This window comes from Capricornis sumatraensis, chromosome 16 (assembly GCF_032405125.1).
Source record: "Capricornis sumatraensis isolate serow.1 chromosome 16, serow.2, whole genome shotgun sequence".
Lineage (NCBI taxonomy): Eukaryota > Metazoa > Chordata > Mammalia > Artiodactyla > Bovidae > Capricornis > Capricornis sumatraensis.
In genome coordinates this window covers 38328587-38346942 of record NC_091084.1, presented here as the reverse complement: position 1 = coordinate 38346942, position 18356 = coordinate 38328587, and the positions used below count along the sequence as shown (strand labels likewise).

At 37.7% G+C, this 18356-nt stretch overlaps 1 protein-coding gene across 4 annotated transcripts in view; it reads right to left on the bottom strand.

Annotated features, from left to right (window-relative positions):
- SOX6 (SRY-box transcription factor 6) overlaps positions 1-18356 on the bottom strand; it is a 408021-nt gene that overhangs the window by 78984 nt on the left and 310681 nt on the right. For 3 of the 4 annotated variants that reach the window (XM_068988346.1, XM_068988348.1, XM_068988349.1), the window contains 3 exons: positions 10195-10344; positions 3805-3988; positions 572-759 (listed from right to left, as the gene is read on the bottom strand). In XM_068988346.1, coding sequence (XP_068844447.1) covers positions 572-759; positions 3805-3988; positions 10195-10344 — 522 coding nt within the window. Of the gene's footprint in view, positions 1-571; positions 760-3762; positions 3989-10194; positions 10345-18356 lie in introns of all 4 variants that reach the window. The other variant, XM_068988347.1, reaches the window with a different exon arrangement.

Here is an 18356-nt window from a genome sequence, read left to right as displayed (position 1 = left end):
CCCCTATCAGAATGTAAGCTCTATGAGAACAGAGATTTTTGTCTCATTTGTTCACTGTTGTATCTCCAGTGCCTAGAACAGTGTCTATTACACAATAAGCACTTGATAAATAATCTGATGAATCAAAAAAATAAACGAATGCATTTTGTAAGTTTCTCTGTTTTCTGTTTTGCTCAGGCTGATAGGAAACTTAGTAATAAATTCAATGATGAGTCATAATAATGTATTAGCCTTCACTGTGAGTATAGATGCCTTTTAAAAATATTCTGATAGTCTGTAACCTCATATACCCCCTTTATTATAAGATATTTCTAACCTTTTGGAATGGGACAGAAAAACACCAATGGCAGGAGTTTGGGTGTTTGGTTGGGTACCTGAGAGGCAACCCATACTAAGAGGGAAAAGGTTTATTTTTTAATCAGCAGTAATGCTTAAACATAATGCAAGACAGTCCTCAAGCTAGAAGCCCAAATCTTTGGCTACAGGTTGATGCTTTGGAGCCTGAAAAGAACCAGATAAAAATGAGTCAATGGGTCTAGCAGAGCCAGTGAAGGAGGGAAGCAAGTTTTACCTTTTCATTCCTACAGTTGTTCAGCCCCATATTATTCAGGGTGGACAGTTTCCCATCAACACCATGTGGCTGTTGCTGTTGTTGCTCCCGCTGGATCTGTTCTCGCATCTTCCGAGCCTCCTGAATAGCTTTCATCACTGTATCCTGATCCCCAAACAGGGCAGGAGAGTTGAGACTGGACAGGATATCTGCATACACAGGATGTATTATTAGAGGGTTGTAAGGTTAGACACAAAAAATACCGCTACTGTCCACTCCCCTGTAGAACGCCACATTCTTTGAGCAAGGAAGGGGCTCGTTTGCTATTAAGAAAAATGCAATAGACCACAGAAATCCAGGGTAACTGACATGTGCTGGGTTTTTTGTTTTCAGTTCTTGGAGGATACCCTAGCATTTCAGTTTATCTGGGCTCTGTTAACCTGCTTCCTCACAAATGAAGGTTCCTAGATTCCTATATAAGTACACACGCGCACACACACACACACACGTACCTTTTCTGGTTATATTTAACAATTAGTGGGAGAGTAGTTGGGATGAAAGTGGTAGGAAGGGGCAAAGAGACATCTGTGCAGGCTGTCCATTATATTTAGTATGCTAATGCAGGAAAGCTGTTTCTGGCCCAGCCAAAAAAAAAAAAATCTGTGAGGCCACACACATCCTTTAGTGATATCTGTATCTGTGTGTTCATACGTCCACTGCAGGGGAGAGGGGGTGGGAAGGAATACACCACACTCTCTGTTCCCCAGTCACTGGCTGGTTAATGAAGCATTCCACTCATGCTGCCTCAGTTACTTAAGAAGAGAATGACAACCCATTTCCTACCCACAACCTGAACACCCACTGCTCTCAGTTCCCTGTCTTCTTGACAGTGAGGCTGAATGTGTGGGAATGGAATTTATATAAGGATAAAGCTTAAAATAAAGTGAAAATATTTACTTTCATTATATTCCATGCAGCACAGAAGGACAAAATTTAAAATTAAACTAAATTTCCTCTATATCTTGCATTTTATTGTAGGTTAACATCGATACTTTAGATTAGCTTTTCCAATTTTAGACAAAAAGAAGGCAAATGACTGACAGATTTCAGCTGCTGTGGTAAAGTTTAATGTGATGAGCTTGTGTGTTTCCTGGTATGAGCATTTTATAGCACACGTATGTGTGTATGTATATATGTGTGTGTGTATCTGTGTATGTGCACACACCTCACAGAGACAGATGGGACAGAGGAAACCAGACTATGATCAAGCTCACGTCTATGTGTGTGCCGTACATGTGCTTATCACTCGAGTTTAGAAAATATTCCCAACGCTATCTATGGAAAAGTTTTAGACAGTTAAACAGCCACTTTTTAGCAAATAGAAACCCTGTATCTTTAGCTCTGAAGCTTTTCTGATTAAAAAAGAAAATCCATCCAGTATTGTGTGAACAAGGGTGCTATTACTTCAGCTCATTTCTCGTTCACGATCTAAGGAATACACTCTGCTAAGATGTAAACTCCAAAAGAACAAGGGCCTGTACAGTCATTTTTGTCCCCCACTATGCTAAGTACAGAAAACAAATGCTTTCCAAATAAAATTTAGAAGTGGTTTATAGGAGGGCCATTTCAAGATCAAGCCTATTATTTATTCTCATGTTGGCTTTTTCCCCTCATCTCACAACTTTCAATAATCCAGTGATCATATTCACATGCTGGGAATGATTCATTTCTCTTTGCCACAGTGATCCCACTGACTTGGAGTGAAATCTCTGGGCCCCTAAAAGAGTGTTCTGACTCAAAAAGAGGATAGACTGCTGGGTAGATCCTAATGTCCCCAGTTTCAGTAAGGAAGATTTACATCTCATCATTAGAAGAGCCACTTAAGATTCAGCATTGTTCAGCAAACATTCCAACTATGAGTTTTCAAAAGGAGCACTGAGTTATACGTGAGAAGACCTGGACTTTAGTTTTAACTCTGCTAATTAATAGCTACATGGCTGTGGGTGAGTCATTTTATCTGTAAGATGACAGTTTATTATACAAGAATAACAATAACATACTACCTAACTCATAAGATGATAGTAAAAAATCAAATGAGATAAGATAGACAAAATGTTTGGTTAAACTGTAAATGGCTACACTTATACATTATTTTATTTATTGCTGTAAGCAATTCAGGCTATAGGATTAAATAAAACATGGAAGGTAATATGGTAAAGAAATGCTGGTTCTAGTCCCAAATCCCTTTGAACTTCTGTGTCTTTATTGGAAAATTAAGACACTTATAGAGTATGGTAATAATAATGTTCATATTTACTTGCCTCTCTGCCACTGACAAGTGCTTTCACAATTACTGTTTCATTCCACATGTATTTGTAAATGTGTTGGTATTTGGCTGTCTAGTCTATTTGGTTGCATGCCTTCTGGGTTCCAGATACCATGTTAGAGACTTTACATACATACATTTCTGTCTTAATTCTCATACCAACCTATAAGCTAGGAAATGATATTTCCTTTCCAGAGATTAGGAAACTGAGTTAAAAAAAATATTAAATAATTTTCACAGGGTCACACAGCTAGTAAGTAAAGGCTCTTTCTCAGTTCAAGGCTGCCTGATGCCAGATCCCATTTATCCCCTATACTTCTCACACCTGGGTATGACTATCCCTAGAGACAATTGGCAGTGTATCAGAGAATGTAAGAAGACAGAGAATCACTATGACATATCTTACTAGAGATCAACTTTATTTTATATGATGTCACTAAGTGTCATTCATATTTGCTTCAATGGAAAACTGATATGGGATAAGGTGTAAAATTCACATTTTACAAAGAAAACAAAGTTTCAAAAAATTCTGGACTTTTGGCAGGCAGCTTTTAGGCCAGGCTCCTTTAGGCCCTTGGAGAGTTCACGGCCACTCTTACTCTGCCTAGAGTCACTTCAGTGGCAAAGCACTGACTCAACACAGAAATTTCTAAGTCTCTGATTGCTGGATCTAACTCATCATCATTGGGAGAATGCACCCAACAGGATTTATATTCTAACCTTTCCTGAAAGTTCTAGTCACCTAAGACGCCACACTGGGTTATGCGTTAGTAGAAAAGAATTTACTTTTACATTATTTACTTTCCGTATTTAAATTTTTCTTGGACTAAAGAATACTTTGAAAACAAGAATCAGTCATCATTAAACGCAGTTTGCTTTCTTTTACCTAATTCATAAGTCTCTTCCTGGTGTTGACTTTTCCATTTACCTAAAGAGGATCCTCTTCCCAAGCTTCCTCCAATGGGGCTGGGGATGCTGCTTTTGTTAGGCAGATTGACAGGGCTGGTTTTGCTGGCTGGGAAGAGGCTCTGGGTGGGAGAAGTTGGGGACTTTACAGGCTCAGCTGTCTTGGGTCGGGATGAGAGATTCAGCGGTTGTGCTGCTGCTTCATCCTACAAGAGTTTAACATAAATAATTATTAAAAAAAAAAAGACAAATGAAGCACATTATCACTTAGTAAGCCACAGTTATTTTACACCTCAGAGACAATGCCACATTCTCCACAATAATAACAAAAGAAGCTAATTATCTACCTCCATGAAGATTCATCGGAAGGAAACCTCATTAATTTCCCTGTGTTATGCTTCTATTTACATTAACTGTGTAGTTGGATCATTCTTTTTGCCAAATTAAAATCTGAATTAGCTCACATTACAGCTTAATTTCCTAATGTGTTTTCAGGGATCCAAATTAACCTAGGGCATTTACAAAGAATTATTTAAAATTTCAGCAGCTCTGTAGAGCTTTTGTGTTATTCTCTCTGAAAAGTTCCTGGAACTATAAATGGGCTCTGCCGCTAATTTTTTAATATATATTTTAAATCAAACAATTGCAAGTACTTTAAAAATGGAAACACTGTAAGCCTTCTTCTGCTCTCCTGGGCCTTTGCCCAGAGAGCCGCATGCCACAGCATGGCTTCTATGTGGCTTTCTGGGTGTGGGCGCTCTTCATGGTCTATATTCTGGTTTCTATTCATGTTTAAAATTAATTTTTGTAAAGAGCAAACACACATTATAATTATGTTTTACATACCATGCTATATGCAATTTATTTTTCATGTCTAAAGTGATGTCTCTTTATATTCTTTGCTACATATATTTACAGAATGTCTATTTTAAGATGCCAGTTCTTCTATACTGAGCACAGTATTCAAGTATCTGGCTTGTAACTCTGGTTTTACCAGGAGCTTGAAAGCTAAGCTCTTTACCTTTATTTTGTTTCATTTATTCTGCCATGTAACACCCTTAACACTTCCATCATTCTAGAAATTTAATTGCAATATGAACATACTCATTTAAATGCTAGGTTTTTAAGATCTGCAGTATTGTGTTTAAAATACAATTTCCAGCAAATGTTAACTCCTCTTTTGCTTCTGAGGAGGCACAGAGAACTTGCTTTTCATGTCATTGTTTAGAACACACAGTAGAGCTTGGAAACTGAACTTTCTCCCCTATGGCAAACATGTCACTTCTCTGGGACTCAAATTCTTCATCTATAGAAAAGAGGGCCTGATTCTAGCTGATCTCTAAGGCCTCTTCCAGCACTAACGGTCATTGTTTGAGTGGGAACAAAAAGGGAGGCCAGAAGATAGTTATCAGGAGGGAGGATTAGAAAGAGAAAATGAAAATAACATGCACAAAAGAGCGATTGTGCCTAACATTGTACTAGATATTTTCAAGTATATTAGCTCATTTAACTACCAATAACTATGAGACTGAGCAGTAGTATTTTACATTTAAAAAAGAAAGAAGCAGCCAAAGTGATAACATGACCATACAAAACCATACATGGAAGGACAGAATTTGAATTATGGTTTTTTAGGCTCCAAATCCCAGGCACTTTTTTTCTTTACTGAATTATCAGATAAAATAAGTCATTTGTTTGTTTGTCTTGGTAGGAAATAAGTAATCTGGGACATCTATGGTGCAATGTACTTTTATCTCTATCCAGATATACGATAGGTTCTCAGGAAACATAGTTGCATCCCTCACAAACGGTGCTTAATTAAAGTTTACTTGCCTTTGCTCTGAATTCAAAGGATATTTAGACTAGTTAGTTCCTTTACTCATTTCTCAATAACAGTGATTTCTAAGTTAGGTATTTAGTTAGTTTTCTCCACATTTCTTTTACTTCACCAAGTTTCTTATGATCCCTTAGTTCAGCGTCTTCTTCACATTTGGAAAATTTTCAGCCATTACTTTTTAAAACATATTTTCTGTCCCTTCCTTCTCCTTCTGGGGCTCTATTTGTATATATTAGGCCATTTGATGTTCTACAGCACTGATAGTCTTTTTTTCTATGTATTTCATTTTGGACAGTTTCATTGTTATGTCATCAAGCTCACTAGTCTTTTCTTCTGTAATATCTAATCTGTTGCTATTCCAAATCAATACTAATCCAGTGTACTTTTCATCTCAAACACTGTACTTTTCATCTCCAGGCATTCAATATGAGTTTTCCATGTCCTGCCTTATAATGTTCATGTTTCTTGAACATATGGAGTTTATAATATCTCATTTTATAATTCATTTTTGAATATAGGCAAACTTCAGAGACATTATGAGTTTGGTTTCAGACCAGTGGAATAAATCAAATAACCCAATAAAGTGAATCACATGAATTTTTGGTTTCCCAGTGCATGTAAAGGTTATGTTTATACAATACAGTAGTCTATTAAATGTGCAACAGCATTATATCTAAAAAACAATGTATACACCTTAATTAAAAATAATTTATTGCTAAAAAAAATTGCTAACCATCATCTGACAGTGCAGGATTACCATAAACCTTCAATTTGTAAAAAGTACAATAGCTGTGAAGCACAATAAAGTGAAGCTCAATAAAAAAGTATGACTATATATTCTAATTTATTATTTAGTCTTACAACTCAATAATTTCCATTTCTACCAACAATGCCGCTGAGCATGGGAAGCCCTGATTAACTCCCAATCAAGTCAATTCTTTTCCACCATGGCAGGCCTGCTGTTCATCCTCACAGCTTGTCCTGGCCCAACAGATACTTTGTGGGTGAAGAGAAGCAGATATGCTTACTTCTTCACTTGGTCTAGTTGAAAGTCTCTTTTAAGAGCTGTTTTTATTGTCTTATCTAGTAATTTCATCACCTGTGTTATTTTGAGGTTTATCTCTAATAATCAATTTATTCTTCTCATTATTTTTCACATTTTCTTGCAAGCCTGATAATTATTGAACAGATGCTCCACGTTGAGATTTTTACAGTGTTGGATTTCAGTTTGTATGTTACCTTAAATATTTGTGGACTTTGTTCTAAGACATGGAGAGCCTTATCAGGCTTGCTTTTAAACTGAGTTAGGGAGGTATAGGGATAATTTGGCCTTACTAGAGAAGGCAATGGCACCCCACTCCAGTACTCTTGCCTGGAAAATCCCATGGACAGAGGAGCCTGGTAGGCTACAGTCCATGGGGTCATGAAGAGTCAGACACGACTGAGTGACTTCACTTTCACTTTTCACTTTCATGCATTGGAGAAGGAAATGGCAACCCACTTCAGTATTCTTGCCTAGAGAATCCCAGGGATGGGGGAGCCTGGTGGGCTGCCATCTATGGGGTCGCACAGAGTCGGACACGACTGAAGCGACTTAGCAGTTGCAGCAGCAGTGAAGCCCATGGGGTTGCTAAGAGTCGGATACGACCGAGTGACTTCACTTTAACTTTTCACTGTCATGCATTGGAGAAGGAAACAGCAACCCACTCCAGTATTCTTGCCTAGAGAATCCCAGGGACTGGGGAGCCTGGTGGGCTGCTGTTTCTGGGGTTGCACAGAGTCGGACACGACTGAAGTGACTTAGCAGCAGCAGTGAAGTAATACCCTGCTAGGGACTCTACTTGGTGCCCATGTGCCAAGAGCTCTTTCCAACCTGGCCAACGGGAATACAAATCATTCTCAGTTCTTCACAAACCTTGTAGTGGTTTTGCCTGCTCCATCTTGCTTTCCCTCTGGCCTCAGATAGTTTCCTCACATGCATGTGCTGCTCAATACTCAGCTAAATACAGGGAAACCTTCTGCGGATCTCCTGTGCCCTCTCTCTATACTTTCTCTCACAAATTCCATCTACCTTGGCATCTTGAAACTCTGAAGTCTTGTCTCTCTACTCAGGAAGCCTGCCAAGCAGCATGTGGGGAACCCCCACATACACACCGCACTACTGCCTGGAAGCTCTCTCAAGACAGTAAGCTGGAACAACTGTGGTGCTTGCCTCACTTGTTTCTCTTCTATCAGAGGCCACTCTCCTGTACTCCTACTGGAAATGTCGGAAACCACTGTTTTATATTTTGTCTTGAGTTTTACTTCTTTAAGTTTGGAGAGTAAATAGAATCCCTGTTCCTCCATAATGGTTTAAAATGGAAAACTTCTTGGTTTCTTTTAGAATCTCTCTGGGTATACAACCAGATATTTCAATCACAATGACCGTTACCACCTACCAGCATCTTTATTATCATCAGATTATCATCAACATCATTGCTATACTAACATTTATGAAATATTTACTATATGCTAGAGGATGTATTATCTCATTGAAGACCCATAATAATATTAACCTTCAGATTGCAGAGGCAAAAACTAATGCTAAAAGAAGTTAAGTAACTTGCCCAAGGCGACACACCTAATGAAAGTCAGAGAACTGACATTTGAACAGAAACAGCCTAACTACTGATGCTGACCACTGTAACAAATAAAATCCTTCAGGGGAGAAAGGAGCAGAAGACCATCCACTTTTATTTTTATCACCTTCAGCTAATAATGCCCTAGGTTACATAGTCATGTTATATACAGAGGGAAAGATTGACTATAGGCAGAAACATGAGATATTTTAGTGACCATAATTCTTCCAATTAGCAAAACATAAGATTATTTTTAGAACTTCTACAATAATAGGTTGGAGCTATCTTAAAAATTTAAAGCATTTGCTTTATGTCTTAGTCGATATAGTTTTATTCACACATACAATAAACAATCTAATAAGTATGATAAATGTTTCCTTTGTTATTAACATAAAGTAGAGTCAAGTTAAATTATACAGAGAGCTCCCTAAGAATTTGTATGTGGTCAAGTGAGTAATAAAATTCAGTTGGCCCACAAAGCTGGAATGGTAAAAGCAGATATAAACTTGAATCTAACCAGGGAACATTTTACTCATCCAGTAAAGGCTTGGTTTGGTGCAATTCCATTTGGCCAACTCACTTATAAAATGACTTTTTCATGTTAAAATATTTAATACTCAATACCTCAAGTCACTGATGTTTGATATGCTTATACTCTAACAACTATAGTTAAACAAAGTGCTTTGGTTTGAATTGTAGTGTTCTCTTACAAAAAGAAACTCTTGGAACACAAAATAGTCTGTTTCCATAAGTTAATGCTATCTTATTAAATGTAAAGCCCCTATTGTCATATCTCAATATTTCTAACCACAAAGCACAAATGTTCATCTACTTCTTTGGAGAACCTAAAGGCATGGGGGACATTAAATTAATTCCTTTGGACAGGCACAAGCAGAACTATCCCTCTTAATTATGTTTACTCTTTTTTTTAATCTTTGGTATTTGGGATCCATATTTTCAATGGCTTTCCTGAAGTCTCGAAATCCCTAACTACAAGTTTTAGAAAATAAAACAATTTCAGTAATTTTGTGGACTTCAATGCTGTTTCGTTAGCCTTAGATATTTCCCATGTAATGAAGTAATAATGGCAAAATTTCTCCAAAGGCAGTACTTTGGACACATACAATAATACATCTGTGCTTAGTGTATCCTTCAAAGTAAGTAAGTCAATGATATAAAAGAATTGTTTCTTTGAACTTTCTGAATTTTTTTAATTCAATATAGGAAGCAAAAACAATCATAAAAACCTATAAGTACCAGCTGCAGCACAAAGTTAGACTGGATCACCAGTTCCCCTCTGTTACCAAGTACTTCCTGGCTATACCATTTTAAGACACTGAAAATCAGTGAGGAAAGGATCTGTTAATGTTTCAGTCATAACTTGGGTGATCCTATTTATCCTATCACAACTATATGTGGCATCAAAGCACAAATAGATTATGACACCACTCATTCCTCAAAGCCCACGTTTATAACTATTGTTTGAGGGAGAGAGACCTTTACCATCAAACCATATAAAGGTCCAGCATCGGATTCTCTTTCTTTCTTGTCAAATCTAAAGTTTTGAGATCCTCCTCCTCTAGCACTATAAGTTGGTTCCCCACATGTTTAAAGTTAGAGAGAAGTGTCACAAGACTATGACAAAGACTGGTAATAAAACCATGGCCATACATGCCAATGAACGTTAAAAAATAAAAGCTAGAATCCAAAGGGGAAAAACTCTTGAGAAGAAAGTTTGCAGATTTAGGTAAAGATCTCACAATATGGCACTATTGTTATCAAAAGGGAAACACCTGTTTCTCAGTGCTCAATCATGAAATTTACCATAAAGAGGAACATTTTGGGGTTCCTTTATGTTGCTTTGCTTCCTGCTGTTTATGCCCAGCACAGCCTGGTTCACTACCTTTCTTGTGAAGCTATTTTCCAAACTGTTTCCATAATCCTGCAAAGCAAATACCTTAACTTGAGTTACAGGGCTGGTCCCTCTCTTTTCATTTTTTATCCCAGTAGGTGAGACTGCCCCTGCTGTGTTTGGTGGCTGTGGAGTTGATGGCATCTTTGCTCCAGGTGACACCTGCATGCTGGCCAGCTGAGCGGCATAGAGCTGCTGCAAAACAGGGAAGACAAAAATCATCTCTTTAAATGCAGCTGAAACAGAGCTTCCAAAAAAACTTACCATATTGTTAGATAACTATTTCTCTGAACACTTTGAAATTTCTCTTTCACTATTTTTAAAGAAGAATATAAAAAATAATAAATAGTATAACAGAAAGAAAGAGCAGTGCTATGGGAGCCATTATTCTGTTCCTGGTCCTTCTAAAAATAAGTTTAGGACCTTAAACAAAGGATTGACTTGCTCTGGAACTCAGTTTCTTCAATCATACAGAAAGGAATTTGATTAAATGGTCTCAAATATTCTTTCGAGTACTTAAAATCATCATAAAGTGCATTAAATGTTGTTATGTCCATTCATGTAATTTTAATATTCATGAACTAAGAAACTGATCTAAACTTTCCTAGGCACTTCTGGAAGAACATCATTCTAATTCAGTACTGACTAAACTTTTCTAGGGATGCTGACCCCTCTGGGTGTTAAGAGTGCTGCCCTCAAGATCCCTAAGGCCCAGTAGCAGTCCCTCCTTCCTCTATGCTGCATATAGCATAATCCTAAAGAGAATATAGCCAGATTTGTGGAGGAAAAAAGTCAAGCTTATTTTTCCTAGCACAGGATGTGAAATCCTTAACTGTCGATTTATTAGCTTTGGGGTGAAACTGGTGATAAATAAATGTGTTAATCCGTTATGGTTAACCAGAATTCAGACACCTCAATTTTAACATAATTTCATGCTTGAAAATGCCATTCAAATATTTTCTTTTCTTCTTATCATCAAGATTAAGCCATTACCTTGATAGTCATATTTTTATCATAATAAATAGAAAGCTTCCTAGTTCATCAACCACAGAGAAAACAGCTCAAACTTTGCCATATTAGTAGAGGAGAAAAAACAGGTGGTTTGTATGTAATTTCCAGCATTACTATCATTCAGATGGACAAATAAAAAAAATTACAGTAATCAAAAACAGACCTTTCAGCACATGTAATTAAATGAAAGCTTAATAAAGAATAATTTGCAAGAGCCAGATGTGCTTATGTCACGATTGTTGCTTTCTTTGGAGCAATTTCTCTAATATAACAAGCCTCTAAAGAAATTAAAGTTTCATAATTCTGTATGTGCAATGACTCAGTGGCAAGAAAAATTCACAAGTAATAGCCAGTCAAACTGCTAGAACTTCAGGGAGAAAAAGGACTGTCTTGTTTTCTTTTTACTCTGTTACACTCTTTTCTTTTAAAATTCAGCCAGGTGTCTTCAAAAGGCACGGGAGTGGGGGTGGGATGGAGTTGGTGCTAAGCCAGTGAGGGAACATTCTATACTGAATGGAGTGGAGATGGTTGAGAGTTGGAAAAGTAATGACTATATGGCGATAAATGGTGGCTGGTATCATCACTAATATGCCTTACTATTGAGTATTAAAGAATCAGGAAAACTTAGACAGGCAAGAGTCCTTAGAAATCATTTATGTCTTCATTTTAGCTCCTGATTCACAAGATCAGAAGAAAGTCAATTTTACTCAATCTCGAGTCCTTGAGGAAACTTCAACCAGTGAAGAAAAGCTGAAAAACAAATCATTGGACACAAATCTATTTTTTTTTAAGCTGATTAAATTCAGAAATCCTTCAAAATAATTGAACATTATAGTTGCTTTTTAGAAACAGAGTAGTGTTAACTGCTTCCTCTAAAGTTTTAACAATCATTTATTTTATATTTCTTTCTTAGGATTGTACTTAAGAAAGACAAGCTTCCTTAAGAATTGTGATTTCTTGGAGTTCCTTGGGTGCTGTGGTTACTGATACATTAGATGTAGGAAGAAGTATAGCCATAGTTTATAAAACTTACAGAGCTGGGTAAACTGGACAGTAAAATATTAGATAAGATTTAGTAGAATGAGCCTTGCAATAGGAGTCAGAAATTAAAGTATATTGTAAAGATAGAAAGTGCTCATGAAAATAAATATTTTCACATTCTAACAAAATTTTTTAGATATAAGTATAGAGCTTTTCAGATTGAGGACTTTAGATCTCTCTTGGATAAAAGAATGCCATTTATTAACAGGCATAGGTTTACAGAATAATTTCACAAATAGCTCACCTTCTAAGCAAACATTAATTGAATATATTCTGTATGACAGGCTTTGTATTAGGAGCTGTGAAAGTAATTCAGTCATGTCTGATTCTTTGTGACCCTATGGACTATACAGTCCATGGAATTCTCTAGGCTAGAATACTAGAGTGGGTAGCCTTTCTTTTCTCCAGGGGATCTTCCCAACCCAAGGATCAAACTCAGGTTTCCTGCACTGCAGGCAGATTCTTTACCAACTGAACTATCAGGGACGCCCAGGCTGGAGAAGAGAAGATCCACTGGAGAAGGGAAAAAGCTACCCATTCCAGGATTCTGGCCTGGAGAACTAGTCCATGCGGCTGCAGAGAGTCAGACGGGGCTGAGTGACTTTCACTTTCATTAGGAGCTAAGGAGGCTTCAAAGTCTTGGAACACACTTATGGCTCTGGAGGGGATGTAAGATAAAGATCCTCAGCATTTCATTTATATCTTTCCTGCAAAGCTTATCACTTTTTAAAAACCTTGTGTATAGAGATGCACTGGTTTCCCTTCTGGCTCAGTGGTAAAGAACTCACCTGCCAATGCAGGAGAAGCGGGTTTGATCCCTGGATTGGGAAGATCACTTGGAGAAGGAAATGGCAACCCATTCCTCTATTCTTGCCTGGGAAATCCCATTGACAGAGGAGCCTGGTGGGCTACAGTCCACAGGGTTGCAAAAGAGTTGGCATGACTTTAGTGACTAGACAACATAGCTATACACATGCCTTACTATTTTTGATAAACTATAAGCTTACTGAAGTCATGATCAACCTAATTACTTTTGAATGCCTAGTATCAAGAATAGTGGATAGCAAATAAGAGATAATCAATCAATATTTTCTGAATTAATGTCCTATATAAAATTGCTGGATGTTAGGGAGGAGAGATATTATCTCTATAGATAAGGAAAAAGCAGTGGTATATGATTACCTTTATTGTAAAAATGATGAATAATTTTATGGCAATGAGTTTTAAGATATAAAAGGAAAATAAATTCAGTCCAAATTAAACTATTCTATTTTAAGAAACTGTTTTCTTGAAGTCATGTTTAGAATGTTGACTAGATAGGTCCTGAATAACTACTGGCTTCACTAACTCACCTTACATTTTCCTAACACAAATTGTAGTACTAATTTTTTCTTCTTAGCCTAATTAAATATAAATTTAAATTTTCCCTTAATTTTACTGCATTGTTTTCTGAAAAAACATAAAATATTAGTTATTTAAATAAATAGCTTTAATTTTGAAAACTAATGGTTTAGGAAGGAAAATAGGTTCAGTTCACTTCATTCGCTCAGTCGTGTCCGACTCTTTGCGATCCCATGAATTGCAGCACGCTAGGCCTCCCTGTCTATCACCAACTCCCAGAGTTCACTCAAACTCATGCCCATAGAGTCGGTAATGCCATCCAGCCATCTCATCCTCTGTCATCCCCATCTCCTCATGCCCCTGATCCCTCCCAGCATCAGAGTCTTTTCCAATGAGTCAACTCTTTGCATGAGGTGGCCAAAGTATTGGAGTTTCAGCTTTAGCATCAGTCCTTCCAAAGAACACCCAGGACTGATCTGCTTTAGAAAGGACTAGTTAGATCTCCTTGCTGTCCAAGGGACCCTCAAGAGTCTTCTCCAACACCACAGTTCAAAAGCATCAATTCTTCAGTGCTCAGCTTTCTTCACAGTCCAACTCTCACATCCATACATGACTACTGGAAAAACCAAAGCCTTGACTAGATGGACCTTAGTCGGCAAAGTAATGTCTCTGCTTTTGAATATGCTATCTAGATTGGTCATAACTTTTCTTCCAAGGAGTAAGTGTCTTTTAATTTCATGGCTGCAGTAACCATCTGCAGTGATTTTGGAGCCTAGAAAAATAAAGTCTGACACTGTTTCCACTGCTTCTCCATCTATTTCCCATGAAGTGTTGGGACCACATGCCATGATCTCAGTTTTCTGAATGTTGAGCTTTAAGCCAACTTTTTCACTCTCCACTTTCACTTTCATCAAGAGGCTTTTTAGTTCCTCTTCACTTTCTGCCATAAGGGTGGTGTCATCTGCATATCTGAGGTTATTGATATTTCTCCCGGCAATCTTGATTCCAGCTTGTGCTTCTTCCAGCCCAGCGTTTCTCATGATGTACTCTGCATAGAAGTTAAATAAGCAGAGTACAATACACAGCCTTGACGTACTCCTTTTCCTATTTGGAACCAGTCTGTTGTTCCACGTCCAGTTAAACTCTAGCTAATACCCTCTTCCAACAACACAAGAGAAGACTCTACATATGGACATCACCAGATGGTCAACACTGAAATCAGATTGATTATATTCTTTGCAGCCAAAGATGGAGAAGTTCTATACAGTCAGCAAAAACAAGAGTGGGAGCTGACTGTGGCTCAGATCATGAACTCCTTATAGCCAAATTCAGACTAAAATTGAAGAAAGTGGAGAAAACCACTAGACCATTCAGGTATGACCTAAATCAAATACAGTGGAAGTGAGAAATAGATTTAAGGGACTAGATCTGACAGACAGAGTGCCTGATGAACTATGGATGGAGGTCTGTGACATTGTACAGGAGACAGGAATCAAGACCACCCCCAAGAAAAAGAAATGAAAAAAGCAAAATGGCTGTCTGAGGAGGCCTTACAAATAGCTGTGAAAAGACAGGAAGCAAAAGCAAAGGAGAAAAAGAAAGCTATACCCATTTGAATTCAGTGTTCCAAAGAATAGCAAGGAGAGATAAGAAAGTCTTCCTCAGTGATCCATGCAAAGAAATAGAGGAAAACAATAGAATGGGAAAGATTAGAAATCTCTTAAAGAAAATTAGAGATGCCAAGGGAACATTTCATGCAAAGATGGGCTCAATAAAGGACAGAAATGGTATGGACCTAACAGAAGCAGAAGATATTAAGAAGAGGTGGCAAGAGTACACAGAAGAACTGTACAAAAAAGATCTTCACAACCCAGATAATCACGATTGTGTGATCACTCACCTAGAGCCAGACATCCTAGAATGTGAAGTCAAGCGGGCCTTAGAAAGCGTCACTACAAACAAAGCTAGTGGAGGTGATGGAATTCCAGTGGAGCTATTTCAAATCCTGAAAGATGATGCTGTGAAAGTGCTGCACTCAATATGCCAGTAAATTTGGAAAACTCAGCAGTGGCCACAGGACTGGAAAAGGTCAGTTTTCATTCCAATCCCAAAGAAAGGCAATGACAGAGAATGCTCAAATATAGCACAGTTGCACTCATCTCACAGGCTCGTAAAGTAATACTCAAAACTCTCCAAGCCAGGCTTCAGCAATATGTGAACCGTGAACTTCCAGATGTTCAAGCTGGTTTTAGAAAAGGCAGAGGAACCAGAGATCAAATTGCCAATATCCGCTGGATCATGGAAAAAGCAAGAGAGTTCCAGAAAAACATCTATTTCTGCTTTATTAACTATGCCAAAGCCCTTGACTGTGTGGATCACTATAAACTGTGGAAAATTCTGAAAGAGATGGGCATACCAGATCACCTGACCTGCCTCTTGAGAAACCTGTATGCAGGTCAGGAAGCAACAGTTAGAACTGGACATGGAACAACAGACTGGTTCCAAATAGGAAAAGGAGTACGTCAAGGCTGTATATTGTCACCCTGCTTATTTAACTTCTATGCAGAATACATCATGAGAAATGCTGGGCTGGAAGAAGCACAAGCTGGAATCAAGATTGCCGGGAGAAATATCAATAACCTCAGATATGCAGATGACACCACCTTTAAGACAGAAAGCGAAGAGGAACTAAAGAGCCTCTTGATGAAAGTGAAAGAGGAGAGTGAAAAAGTTGGCTTAAAGCTCAACATTCAGAAAACTGAGATCATGGCATGTGGTCCCATCACTTCATGGGAAATAGATGGAGAAGCAGTGGAAACAGTGTCAGACTTTATTTTTCTAGGCTCCAAAATCACTGCAGATGGTGACTGCAGACATGAAATTAAAAGACGCTTACTCCTTGGAAGGAAAGTTATGACCAACCTAAACAGCATATTCAAAAGCAGAGACTATACTTTGCCAACAAAGGTCTGTCTAGTCAAGGCTATAGTTTTTCCAGTAGTCATGTATGGATGTGAGAGTTGGACTATAAAGAAAGCTGAGCACCGAAGAATTAATGCTTTTGAACTGTGGTGTTGGAGCAGACTCTTGCGAGTTCCTTGGACAGCAAGGAGATCCAACCAGTCCATCCTAAAGGAGAACATCTTGGGTGTTCATTGGAAGGACTGATGTTGAAGCTGAAACTCCAGTACTTTGGCCAACTAATGCAAAGAGCTTACTCATTGGAAAAGACCCTGATGCTGGGAAAGATTGAGGGCAGGAAGAGAAGGGGACGACAGAGGATGAGATGGCTGGATGGCATCATTGACTCGACGGACATGGATTTGGGTGGACTCTGGGAGTTGGTGATGGACAGGGAGGCCTGGCGTGCCGCAGCGCATGGGATTGGAAAGAGTCAGACGTGACTGAGCGACAGAACTGAACTGAACTACTACATAATAGTTTACAAAAATATCATTTCATGTAAGATTCTCAGATCATTGTTCATAGTTATAATGATGATGATAATGAACACTCATTTCCAAGCAACATTGAGGTTTAAAAAATCAACAATGTAGTAAAGCTTACATTAGCCTTAGACTAAGTCCTGTAAACTTTGATGAAAACTATTTTTGTAAATATAGGTCTTTCCATGTTAATTTTGCAAAAATGTTCAGTGGTCATTTGGGATATTGAATTGTCTCTTTATCCAAAATATATAAAAGACATAGAATACATACATGTAAAAATGAGCCTAGCTATATATTTTTCAAAATTATAAAATCACTCATATTTTATAGAAGCACTTTAAGAAACACTTTCACTATTTTATGGCTAAAAAAATTCTACATTTATTATTAGTTCAGTTTTAATAAAGTAGCCAGTATTAAAATTTTTGTAAGCTGAACAGTAACATACTTAGTACCTACAACTGAAAGGAGCTTAACAGATCATTTAGTCTAGTCTGACCTCTTCATTGTACTGATAAGCCAAGGTCTAGAGAATAAAAGTAGCATGCCCAAGATCATAAAGCTAGTATTGGAGGGAGAATAAGAACTCTTTAGTCCTCGTTTCAACATTATTATTTAAGTAGAAATGGATAGATGAACCAATCTTTGTACCTTTCAAGCACATTTCCAGTATTGGTGAATTTTTTCAATGGCAAACCTTTATTTAGTGTACTGTTACCTAAACACTGTTCTAAACAATAGAAGTGCAACAACAAGCAACTCAGAAATGGTCCCTGTTTAACGGCACTATTAAACCCTTTGGAAGTAACTATGAATGATGGCTAGGATAAGTGCTGAGAAAGAAAACTATAGAATGTCAAGAGACTATCTAACAAGAGTATTTAACATAGTTTGGAGGATAAAAATAGTTTCTCTGAGGAAGTAATGCTTTGAGAACTACCCAGGTGGAAAAGTTGATAGAGTATTCCAGAAAGAAGAAACATCAATTACTGTGGCTCTGAGCCAATAAAAGGAAAGAAAATAACGTTTTCAAGGAACGTAAAGAAGGCCAACAAGGCAGGACTATTGAGGGGACACAGAGTGGCATGGGAAGAGGCAAAAGAGGGAGAATCAAGACACAAAGACTCTTTTCTATGTTTCACTACCAGCTTATTGGCCAAACCTGTAAGTAAATTGGATTAAGAAAGTCCTATGACAATCTTACAAACCCACAAATATATACCTCTAGTTGTGTTTCAGGAGTCCTGTGTCCTGAGACTAGCCTTAAAGAAAAACCTATTTTATATTTGTATTCTAGTGACACTTTTATAACTAAGTCCACTTAGATTTAACACAAAACATTAGGTCCTACCAACCAAACTCAGC